Source organism: Lycorma delicatula, chromosome 8, assembly GCF_047948215.1.
Source record: "Lycorma delicatula isolate Av1 chromosome 8, ASM4794821v1, whole genome shotgun sequence".
Taxonomy (NCBI): domain Eukaryota; kingdom Metazoa; phylum Arthropoda; class Insecta; order Hemiptera; family Fulgoridae; genus Lycorma; species Lycorma delicatula.
In genome coordinates, this window is record NC_134462.1 from 86,107,215 (window position 1) to 86,120,176 (window position 12,962).

Sequence of the window (12,962 nt, forward strand, 5' to 3'; positions counted from 1 at the left end):
TCAACGGTTAAACCGATTTAGATATATGACTCTGAACCCACCGGGTTGGTCTTGTGGTGAACACGTCTTCCCAAATCAGCTGATTTTGAAGTCAAGAGTTCCAATGTTCAAGTCCTAGTAAAGGCAGTTACTTTTTATACAGATTTGAATACTAGATCACGTGGATACCGGTGTTCTTTGGTGGTTGGGTTTCAATTAACCACACATCTCAGGAATGGTCAAACTGAGACTGAACAAGACTATACTTCATTTACACTCATACATATCATCCTCTGAAGTAATACCTGAACGGTAATTCCCAGAGGCTAAACAGGAAAAATATATATGACCCTGCATTGGAATACTTATGTTAGTGTCAAAGGCTCTATTTATATGTGTTTAAGTAATTTAAAAGATTTAAAAACAAAATCATACTATATACAAAACTATCACCTGCACACTCTTTAATTATCCTATATTAAAGAGCATTGTTTGTCGGCAATTTTTTTTTTGGCAATCATGTATTTAATTTCTTATATTTGTCTCTTGTTAATAACTACATTTAACACATTTGAAATACTGTTAGATTGTTACTAAAAGATGTCTGATTTTTAGAAGTTTTCCGTTAATTATACTTAAAATAAGAATTTTATCATTATTATAACAACACATATTAATATATTTATGATTTATTTATTTTTTTATCTTACAGGCCAAGATGTTAGAATCATCGCATGCTTCTTGGCTCGGTGCCTCCACATCCTCTTTGGCCGGTAAGTTCAATAAATTGGCTAATAATAAATTAATTATTAACGTCTTTTTTTTTACATATATATTTATATCGCATGTTATATGTTGTACTATTCATTTCATTTTCTTTTTACATACAAATTTTTGTATATTTTTATGATTATTTATATATATATTTTTTTTGAATTAATTTCTCCCATATTAAAACATTCAAAAAATAAATAAAATAAGGTTTTTAAAAAACGAAATAAAAGTGTGCACGTAGTTTAAATAAAAGCATTCAATGTTAGTGTTCAATATTCTTCCCCATTTATTATTTAGATTAATTGTGTTTGAATTTTTTACCCTTTGGTATTACTAATAATATATGAGTTTTGATGTTAGGTATACTTTTAAGATATATATATATATTTTTTTTCTAAAAGTTAATTTTTAATGACGTGAGGGAGATTTGAATTTATTAAACTTTATGTTACTTTTCCTATTCTCTATTCTCCTTGAAATTTTTATTCAATTTTCACAAAAAAATTTCATTCCCTTTTTGTAATGCAATAAAAAAAATATCCTTTATTTATTTAATACATAAAAATATAAATTTGATATTGTAAAATAAGCTTTCTTAATTCAATTCAGAATATTTTGTAATGCTAGTAACTTACTACTACAAAAGTGACTTTGAATTTTAGGGTGGGGTAACTGACCTACTTTCCCTAACATACATCTAATTACAGTATTACAAATTCAAGGTTAAACTTACGGCTTATTTATTTTGCATACTTTTCACTGAAAAGGGGGTTGTAAATTTAAATATCGTTAGAATTTTATTTACAATTTTGGGATGAATTCAGATTAATATGCTTTCAATTAATTGATGTATGAAAATGAAAATGACGGATTTAATACAAATTTCAATTTCATGTATTTTTTTTTTTCAACAATAATAATAATTGTCAGAATGATGCAGAAAATTATTTCTTGCTTTTACACACGGGAGATTGACAATTTAAGATCACTCTGAATAAATCTATATAGTGTTTATACTTTGACGTTATTGGTACTTCAATCATCCATCTTTACGTTTTTAAGTTCTAATTATCAACATATCCTAACCTGGGATATAGAGATATAACAATTTAAAAGTGTATTTTATTATTACTATTACTACAAGTAGTATTATTATTGCAGCTAGTTGTCTTTAGATCTCACTTAAAGAAAATTCCATAGTGATGTGAAGACTTCCATATTATAACCAAATAAACATTGGAAAATCGTAACATATTTTTAAAAAAATTCTTTAAAAAAGTTTTTGCTTATGAGAAATGGAATTTCTAAAGTAGCTATTTTGAGTATTTTATAAGATAAGGATGATGTGTTTGTCGTATGTGAAAAAAATGTGAAGTTATTTTATTCCTTGCAAATTTCACTTCTATTACACATAATTTTAATATTCTTTCGTATCTTTCTTTAAATTTGTTCTAATTTTTCAATTTGGTTACAGTTACGTTTGTAGACTTTAATTATTATTGTAATATTCTTTCAGATTTATTTTATCTTTTAATTTTTCCAAATGGGCAAACATTAGCTCTTTTTTTTTTATTTAAAGTATTATATCATATTGAATTCTTTCTATTCAATCATTTTATCAATCTATTTGTTTATGTTTTACATGAAAGAATGTTGAACTCTTATTGATAAACGTAACTAGTAATGTTGAATTAAATAATTTTTTTAATTTGTATTTTACAAAATAATCATTAATTTTATTGTTTCTCTCTCTCTCTCTCTCTCTCTCTCTCTCTCTCTCTCTCTCTCTCTCTCTCTCTCTCTCTCTCTCTCTCTCTCTCTCTCTCTCTCTCTCTCTCTCTCTCTCTCTCTCTTTCTTTCTTTCTTTCTTTCTTTCTTTCTTTCTTTCTTTCTCTCTCTCTCTGTGTGTGTGTGTGTGTGTGTGTGTATGTCCAGATTTATAGTTATTTTACTATTCAATTTTTTTTCTCTGTAGTTAATTTTTTTATGAAATGAATTATTTCTAATGGATTTGAATAATAATAATAATTTCCATATATTGTAATACGTATCAGTTAATTAAAAAAAAAAACTATTAATTAGTTAAAGGGTTTTTTTAACAAATATTACTATTTTAAAAGATCAATAACTTTTTTTTATTTTACACTGAAATTTTATTTATTTATTTATTTTATTATTATTTTTTACATTATTCTTGTGGGGTGGCCTTTGGTCTGAATAAATTGTTTTGTATTTTATAAGCACTCGGTTCCGAGAGAAGTTTAAGGAGAACCTAATAATAAAACTAATAATAAATTATATGAGGTGAGCCACGGTTGGTACAGGAGTGGTAAGTGGGAGGGGATGTTAGTGGAGGAGGAGTTAGAAGAGCAGGTAGTGGTAGGCCAGAGGGAGTGAGGAGGCACATTCCTCGGGGCGCCACCCTACCCAGCCTCCTAAATTAATTAAATTTTCAACTTATATAAAATAAATTGTAAACTGCTATATAATATCTTTTCTGGAGCTTATTAATTCGAGAGATTTAATTACCTCTGCGAAATTTTTAATGTTTTAATTAATTTCTTGTGGCGTTTTAATTAAACAAAAATGTTTATTTTTAGTTATGTAGCCAAGTCCTACGTCCCTCTCAAAATTTCTATCCTTTTCTATGAACTCTAACTCTACCCTGTTATTCTATCTCACTCTTTCTCTTCCTTTCAGCTGTCCGCTTCTTCTTACTTTTTATTATTTCTTTTACTATCATTCACTTTCTCCTCTTGTGTGGGCCTCCTAAAAACATATTGCGTTAGCTTATTATTATATCAGTAATATTAATCATATGACTGTTTGGACATCGTTTGGTGTACATCATTATTTACATCTGATATAGGCTTTCATATTAGTTCATCTGTTGACTGTAGATTACAGTTTACTTATAAAAACACCTTTTGTACTAATTTGATAATACCAAACCCACCCAGAACCCACCAATCCTTTGCACCAAATTCGAGCATCTCGTGGCTTGGCTGTCGATTTGTGAGTGAAACTTGTCCAGTGTGTTTGGTACTACCGATTGCTGTTAATCCCAGTGTGGTGAAGATAGATTAAAAGTTCTCAGTGAAGTTAATCAATTGAGATTTAGACTCATAAGATCAGTGAGATTCTCATTACTCAGTGCAGGGATGAAGGTTGCATTATCCAAATGATTTGAGGCTTGCATTATCAAATGTCTAGCTTATGGGCTGTATAAGCCAAACCCTTGGCTAAATAAGGTCCCTGTAGTCATTTTTTTGTTGGTGAAACAATTAGTTGGCTGGAGGCAAATGATGTAGGCACAGTCTTGTTCAAAATATATTATTTGTATCGGACCAAGTCTGCCTCCAACAGAATCTACTGGCCTTAGCAAAATGACGGTTGATACGTGTTAGCTTCACGCAGATGTGCTGGACTTAAATTGGCAGTTGGGTTATGGGTGTGAATAAGTATCATTCATCCCTGTTCTGTGGCGTACGGCAAGATTTGAATAGCAGGAAAATAGCCTGTTACTCACCTAAATATAACTGATACTGCATTTGTCAGTTTTGGTAATTCTGGAAGTTGCAGATGACACTCAATCATGGTAGGCAGGTGATTGAGGTGATATAATACAGAGCTAAGCAAGGGCTTATGACTTGATAAACCCCCTTAAAGGTTCATATATAGGCTCACTTGTTATTAATTTGCCATATTGTTGATTCTACGGCAAAAACTTCAAATATTATCTTTTTTTTTTGGTTAGCAATTGCATTGTTAATTGTTAGCAAAAATAAAATTGCTTATGAAAATCTAATATGTTATTTACATTTATACAGGACCTTTTTCTTTTGTTAATATTTGGCAATTTATTGAAGCTTGTAGTCAACGTGCTGGTTCCATCAGACAATCTGATCTTTATGGAATTATGAGCAGTGTAGTTATTGCTAGCTTGAGTGAGCCGTACAGGACTCTTTTGAGTTTGATATTTTGAGTTGATATTTTTGTCGTTTTCATGTCCTGTAGATTCACTTTTTTCTTGTTATCATTTCTTTTCCTTATTCTCAATCACTTGATCCTTTGTGACATTGTTCTGTGGATTTTTATATTGTTCTCTAAAATTGTAATGCAGAGGTATTTTTTAATATAGATTATTATCTTTAATTAGATGATCAGTTGAACCTTCAATGAATTATTGTATAAATGCCCATACATTTTAACCAATTGCTCATTTTTTGAGTGCATTACACTTAAGTAAATTAAGTTAGTAATACTGTATTTAAAGCCATTCCCTAAGTAATTTTGATTTATAATTCAGTTAAAAGTTAGTTTTTTTAATTATTAATTTTTAAGTGTGTTAGTAATTTTTTTATACATTTTTCAAATATCGTGATTTCATTTATTTTATAAGCAATATAAACCAATACATGATAGCACTGTTATGTCCCGTCTACAATAAACTGAATTTTAAATTTAATTTAGTGGGATACGGAGACCTCTAAGTATTCCTCGAGGGTATTCAATGCAGTAAACCTATACACTGTTTTTTTTTCCATGAAATTACTGCCTAGTCAGTTCATGTTATTAACTGAATAGTAACAAAACTGGGCTGTACAGATTCGATTCCCAAATGGGATTATTTATTTTATTTATATATATATTTTTTCGTTTAAATTAAATTAAAACATGGCTCATTCGTTGCTGAAGAGACTTTTTTTAGATTATTATTTCTAGATCAGCTTTGTTTATTTAATATACTTATCATGATTACATTTATATTTTTATTTAATTTTTGTAGCGAAGTACTTTTTCTCTTTCATTTATTATACTGTCATTTTTATAGAGTATTATAATATTTATTATTAATTATTTTCAAATTTACAATTATATCGTTGAATAAATTGTACATGTTATTCAAAGGAATAGGGTTTTTTGCTGTTAATAAAAATTTTTTTTCTAAATTAGTTTTTGTTGAAGTACAAGTATTTAACACATACAGTTATAAAACAATCTATTTTAGCATAATGAAAAGTCTGTCATTAATTACCTAAATAAATATAGTATTTACTTTTAAAACAAATAGCAATTGACAGTTGTAGTACAATAATTTGTCTCAATTTTTTTCTGATTAATCGTGACAGTAACCATTGGTTATATGATTATTTAGAAAAAATAAGTGTTAGAACTGAGACTGTGGAAACCAATTATTTATTCCCCAAATGAAAAATGAGATATATTTAAAATGATAAAATATAAAAACTAATACTATTAATAAAAATAATCATAAAATTATTAGTAAATTTTTGAGTTTTCTTTTTTTATTAAGTATGCCAAAAAAATTATTACAAATTTGTTTTTGCTGTGCTTTGATGATAGGTTTTAATTTTTTGTATAAATCAATTTCTAATTTAAAAAAATGGCTAGTACCCTATTACTTGCAAAATAAATTGGTTTTATAAATGAGTATGAGAATTTCCCTTAAATTCCCTACCCCTTCACCAGAATTGAGAATTTGTCATTGTAACAAATTTTTAAAGATGTAGTAAAACTGTGAACAGAGAAATTGTGCATCGTATTTGCCTTTTATTTTATTAGTGTAATGAACTGAAGATAACTATATAGCAGTAGAAATAATGAGTAACAAGAATATTACTTGACTGTAATAATATTTCAGTTGTTTTTTTTTTAACCAAGCAAAAACTAAAATCTGACAAATCTATAATTTCTTTCTTTATCTCAAGTTAATAGTATATGTAATTAACAGTTTGATTTGTTTCTTTTTTATAATTTTCCTACTAAGTTAAGCATGAAACATTTGTGTTTTTATGTGTTTTGTGCACGTTTATGTTTATTTATTTTATTCTGTATTATCTGGGAGCTTTTTAATTTTTATTTTTTCAGTTTTGTGTTGTTTGTTTTTATTTGTGTGCATTTTAAATGTGTAGATTTGTTGTTTTTATATCATGCAGATGGTTGTACTTCTCTTCTGAAAATGAAAGCTCCTACTTGGACGCAAGCTCAATTGAAAGAAGCGATTCAAGCAGTTGTAACACAGAAAATGCGTTTTACACAAGCTTCTGCACGTTTTGGTATACCTAAAGGTACCTTGTATGATAATATTTTAGGTAAAACAAGAAGGATGATGGTGTTAGAAGAAGCTGGTTTAACATTTGAAGAGGAATCGGCTGTACTTGAATTCTGCTGTGAAATTTCTTTATCACCTTATAATCGTCGTACAAGAAAATCACTTCAGGATATAATTGAATTCGTTGAAAAACTTAAAAAAAGACGGGATCCTGAATTTTCTTTTAATGGACTTTCAGGATTCCGTTGGTGGTGGGCTTTTTGTAAAAAACATAGCATCGTATCACTTTATTTTGATGCTAATAATTGTAATAACAATAATAATAGTAATAATAAAAATAATAACCCCTCTCCACCGTCACCTCCTTGTAATAACAACAACAACAATAATAATAATAATAATAATAATAGCAGATACCAATCTCAAGTTAAGGAGGATGCTATTGTCTATTATAATAGCAATATTAATGCTCTACAAGTCGATAATGAGTAGTTAAAATAAAAATAAAAGGAATAAACCAGATGCACTAACAGTTTAATAATAATTTTTTAAATATTTAATTGTTATACTATTTTTATTAACATTAAATGCAAGTCATATATTTTATTATTCCTATTAATAATTAATTAATACTTGATTTATTGTTTTATTGTTAGAATAAATGAATAATTCAATGACAGTTGATTTATTTGTATTATATGATGACTAATATCTTTCAGTTATTCTTACTTATTTATTTTTTTATATTTATATAGGGGATATTCATAAAGTAAAATTTGTGATGCTTTTTGATCTATCACTCTTCCCATTTAACAAAGCATAACCAACTGAGCTGTGTTCCCCTTTCTAACTTATAAAACTTAATAACGTTTAACTATTTCTATGTTTCCTAAAGAGAAGAATTTCAATGTTTTAAATTTTTCTTTTTTTTAAATATATATATTTTTTCCAAACATTTTATCAGCCACTGTATTGAATAATATAATTTAATTAATTATAGTAATGATATTACCAGATAGTCAATTATAGTAAGAACACTTACCTATTGTAGTGTTTTCAAAGATATCACTTCATTATCAGCAATTTAAAATCACAAATTATTCATTTACTATTCCAGCTTAACATGCTTTTAATTTTAAATTAAAACCTTTGTGTATCATGGTATGGCATTGAGTGACAATTCTTATTAAAATATTTGATTATGATAGCAGTTGTACCAATTTATTTAATTAGTTATGGTATTCTGTTTGTTTAATCATTAATGTTCACTTTTTAATTTACTGATAATATTTTTCAAGTATATCAATTAATTAATGGTTTTTACTTTTAAGATTGTATATTTAAAATTTTGCAGTACTGTTTCTATATTGTGAAATTATGTATTTCAAAATAATTCCAGAAAAAACTTATTTTTCAAATTTTATTTTTACTTTTTTTAAAAAACTGACCATAATTACTTGTTGCTGTTAATTCACTGCATTATTATGTAACATTAATTCAATAATAGATCAGTTTTATTGTATTGCGGTTTTATTAGCAAAATAATCAAACAAATACAGGTACAGTTTTGTTATTTACTAATGTTACATAATTTTTAAAAAAAATTGTTTTTCGTATGTCTTTAAAAAAATTGTTTTTCGCATCAGGTCTCTCAAGTTTGATTCCCTGTTAGAGTTCAGAAAATTAATAACAAATCACCGCCAATGTAATTGCTAATGATCTGTAGTCAGTACAACTTAAAAATATAAAAACAATAAGTACATATATTCATTTGTAACAACAAATAAATATTATTTTATAATTTAATCTATATGTCACAAATTTTATCACATCAAAAAAAAATTTAGTGAAAAAGGAAAGATCTTTTTACTACTGTACATCTCAATTTCAGTGTTGATAATTTTATTTGTTTGACTGAAAATATTTTTTTAAATATATGTTACTTCTTATTTCATTAAATTAAATAATAGTCTTAACTATTTGCATGTTGGAATAAATTTAATAAAAAAATTTGAAATGACTTTGAGGTATAGGTGTTATGATATCAATTAAAATCTGGTTTTCACTTTTAAAAATGTATATAATCATTGCTCAATATGTTCTTGTTTTACACTTCAAATTAAGTAAGTTCTGTGCATTTGGTTTATGTTATTTTTTTGGCAGCTTTTTGAGGTATATGTATATTTTGTAATATCTTTTACAAGATACTAATGATTTGTAATATATCTTTTACAGTAATACATCTTAAAGACAATAACTGTTTTTTTTTTGGTTTTTTTTTTACTGTTTTTGATATGAGACTGAGTACTGTAATCTTTATTGATAAATTAAACGTTAATGTTATGATAATTTTTATAAATATTTTTATTTTTAAAATTTCATTTGACGTTGAAGTTTTTATCAGTATTTTTTATTTTTTGCTTGAATAATTTAGATTTAAGATTATTAATTAATAATTAAATAATTGTTTTAAATATATTAGAAAAATCTCTTTGTATGAAGTAGTTTAAATATTTTTAAATATTAATTTTTATGATTCAGAATAAAGCCTACAGTCTTGGCTCTATTTATGATAATTATATTTGACTACTAAAGTTGTTTCTTTTGGTGTAGTTGGTGGTTATTATGCGTTAAGAAAATAATAATAATAATAATAATAATAATAATGTACTATTAATATCCTATTGATGCTTATAAGTTGATATTAAAAAGTGCAATAAGATATAAAATGCAATTTTCCTGCCTTAACAAAAAAAAAAAATGGGGTAAATAAGTATAAAACAGTTTAAAATTTTATTGTTCCAAATAAAATAATATATACTTCTAATAATATTATTTTTCTTTTTATATTCACATTATGTGTGAATATTCAATTTTTTTTATATATACAAATGAATGAATTAATGATATACAAATTATATATATATATCTTAGATGAATTGAAAAATCAGACTTACTGCAATGTACCTGAGCAATTGGAAAATTAATTATAATATTTGTGTTATTGCTTATAATTATAAATATAATCTAACCAAATTTAACTTATTCTCACTTTGCTAACTAGCAAGCAAAGCAATTGTAGGTTAAGTTTGGTTAGATTATATTTCTAATTTCCAATTATCCGGGCATATTGCAATAAGCCTGATTTTTCAATTCACCTGCGACATATATATACACATATCCACCATTACGATGTGTATTCTTTTTATGCTTAATTACATTTATTATAAAATTACGATATTTTAATCATTTTTATACTTGAATATTTCAGTTTAATATTAATAAAAATAACAATTGCAAAGAGATTTTAATTTAATATTGTTTATTAATGTTAGTCTCTATTTATTATTTAATTTCTGCTGTAAAGCATATTAAATTATTCGTTATTGTTAATATTATTACTTTTATTAAATAATCCCAAAATGTATTAATTATAACCAGGTGATGTTAAATGATAAATATTATATTAATGTAAAATGAATAATAATATTAAATTATTATTTAGTTAATTCTCTTAATTTTTTCTTATTAAGTTAGGTTAGATTGCAGTTTAATTAAATTAAATTTTGGATATGGAAATTGATTTTTGTGATGACCAATGTTTTTAGAAAAATTAAAAACATTTTTCTCTTCTGTTTTGTTTAATATTTAAAATTTAAAATAAATATGTTTTTTATTATGACATTCCATTTTAAGGTGTAATGTATATACTTGGTTAATTTCAGTTGTGTTATTTATATTTATTATTACTAGAAAATATTGTCAGTCGATTATTTCATTAGGAATTAAATAATAACCTTTTTTTTTATACTGTGCCTTTATATTTTAGTTAATAATATAATTAGTTAATAGTTTTAAAAAATAATTGTAATAACTTTTTTGTGATTTTGTTTTTCTTTTAATTCATTATTTTTGACTATGTTAAGCATTTATAATTTCTTATTAAATGATATATAACTTTTATTTACATTACCATACTTTTAAAATGTAATGTAATTATTACTATAATTTTTTGTTCTGTTTGCTATTATTTAACAATAATTGTAATAGCTCTGGAGTTGATATTCTTTAATCAGCTTATATGTGTATAATATATATAACTTATGTAGCTGAGCTAGATATCTTACTCCGATATTACATTTTTACTTTTATTCCTATATTATAATAATTCATTCTAGTTAATTGCCAATAATTAATTATGGAAAATTTATTTTATTTAATTTCTTCTCTTTTTCTTTTACAATTAGGATTACTGGTATTTTATTATATTTAGATTTGAAAATTGAAAGTGCAGTGAAAAACTCTTTAAAAAACCACTTGGATTTCCATTGAAAATGTTCTTTTAGTGATTTTTATTAAGTATATTGTTAAATGAAATATTTACTTATTTTATTTGGTTTATTAAATGACATTGGAACAAAGACATGGTAGTAGTAGTGAGTGACAAGCTAACTAAAGTAATAAATAAAATCAACAGTTAAAAATAAAATAATTTACATTATTTTAATTACCTTCTTGTAATTAGACTGATGTATCTAATAAACTACATGCATTTATTTAAAAAATAAATAATGAGGTACTTTTAAATTACAGTTGTGGCAATGTATTTAAATTCTTGTTTTGATGAAGTTATTAGAATTTTCATAAATATACCAGCTTGTGCTTTGAGTACTCTATTATTGGAAGCCTTTCACTTACATTGGACTGATGAAGATCAACATTGGACATCTTATACTGGACGGATGATCTAGGACAAAACCATGTAATTGCATAAATTATTTGAATAACACATCATATATATCTCACACTAGCCTCAATTTCTTTTTTTACTGATAGTAATAAAATGTTTCATAATCTTTATTAAGAAAATCCTTTTTACATACCGGTATATTAATTGTAATTTAAATCAGTTCTCGGACATTTTATTTCCAAGCCCTTCTTCTCAGTGTAACATCGTTGTTAAGTCCCTTTTTTCAATATTATAAGCACCAGTTGTCTTTCTTTTGTTGAGAGTATTTTTTTAATGTAATTTTATTGAAGAAAAAATAATTTTTGTGTTCAGCTGTTGTAATCGTTCCAATTTTTTTTTATATCAACATGATTTTTTTCTAACAATCAATTGGTTTTAAATCAGTTGTTACTTTACAGCCAAACACAACTTTGAAACTAGTTGGGATTCTTTTTTTGAGTTGGGAGAAACTTCCCAAAAAAAAAAAAATTATAACTATTTTTCTTATAATTGTTTAAAAATTTTATTCTTCCCGATATGTAATGCATATAATTTTTTCAATTCATGGTATATTATTAATTTTAATGACATATAATTTTATTGTAGAAATAAATTTTTAAAAAATCATTTTTGTTTCTTATAATTTCTAAGTAATCAATATTTCTTTTTTTTATTTGAAATCTGAGTCCATCAATAAAAAATTTCTTAATTTATAATTAAATGTTAGTAATATTATTCAGTGTTATGGAGCAAATACAGTACTTTCAATATATACCATTATAGACCACGGTTTTTCTCTACCAAGAGCTTGTTGAAGAGTTTTCTTAACAGGAAAGTCATTAGTGTTTCTTGAAGAAGACATATCTGTAAAAAGCCTTAGAGGTACTGAAATTTAGATTAATTTATTTACTTTGACTATGAAATAACATAGTCTTTTAGTGACCAGGTGGTTTTGCAAAGAGGTTTCACTGTGTTTATTTATTTTGTATTAATTAATTTGATTAACTACTAAAAATATAATCTATAATACATCTCTCTTACTTCGATTTTATGATATTAATATTGTTATTATTTTTAGAATAGTAAAACATTTAGTAGCTTTAAGTTTATTTTTAAGACTTATTGATTTAGTATGTGGTTTTTTATTGACTGAATAAATTGTAAATGTTATTTTTTAATAAATAATATACTTGCCATTAAAAACAAAAATATTTTAAAATGCGACACAGTTAATTTGATTTTTATTTAACTTATATTACAATAAATTTGTGTAGGCGGTTTATTTTATTTAATCATTATTATTCATGAGAATTTTATAATATATCAGTATGGAGGGAATCCAGTTCAGTGTTACCAACCTTGGTAATGATTATGTTGGTTATTTTTTCTCATTATTAATAATAA

The 12,962-nt window shown here is 25.2% G+C and overlaps 1 protein-coding gene across 3 annotated transcripts in view; it reads left to right on the forward strand.

Moving 5' to 3' along the window:
- The first annotated feature begins 693 nt into the window (after nucleotides 1-693).
- Nucleotides 694-12,962, forward strand: part of LOC142328833 (uncharacterized) — a 45,194-nt gene continuing 32,925 nt past the window's right edge. For all 3 annotated transcript variants that reach the window (XM_075372915.1, XM_075372916.1, XM_075372917.1), the window contains exon 1: nucleotides 694-752. In XM_075372915.1, the coding sequence (XP_075229030.1) occupies nucleotides 698-752 (55 nt within the window). In that variant the 5' untranslated portion in view covers nucleotides 694-697. The remainder of the gene's footprint in view (nucleotides 753-12,962) is intronic.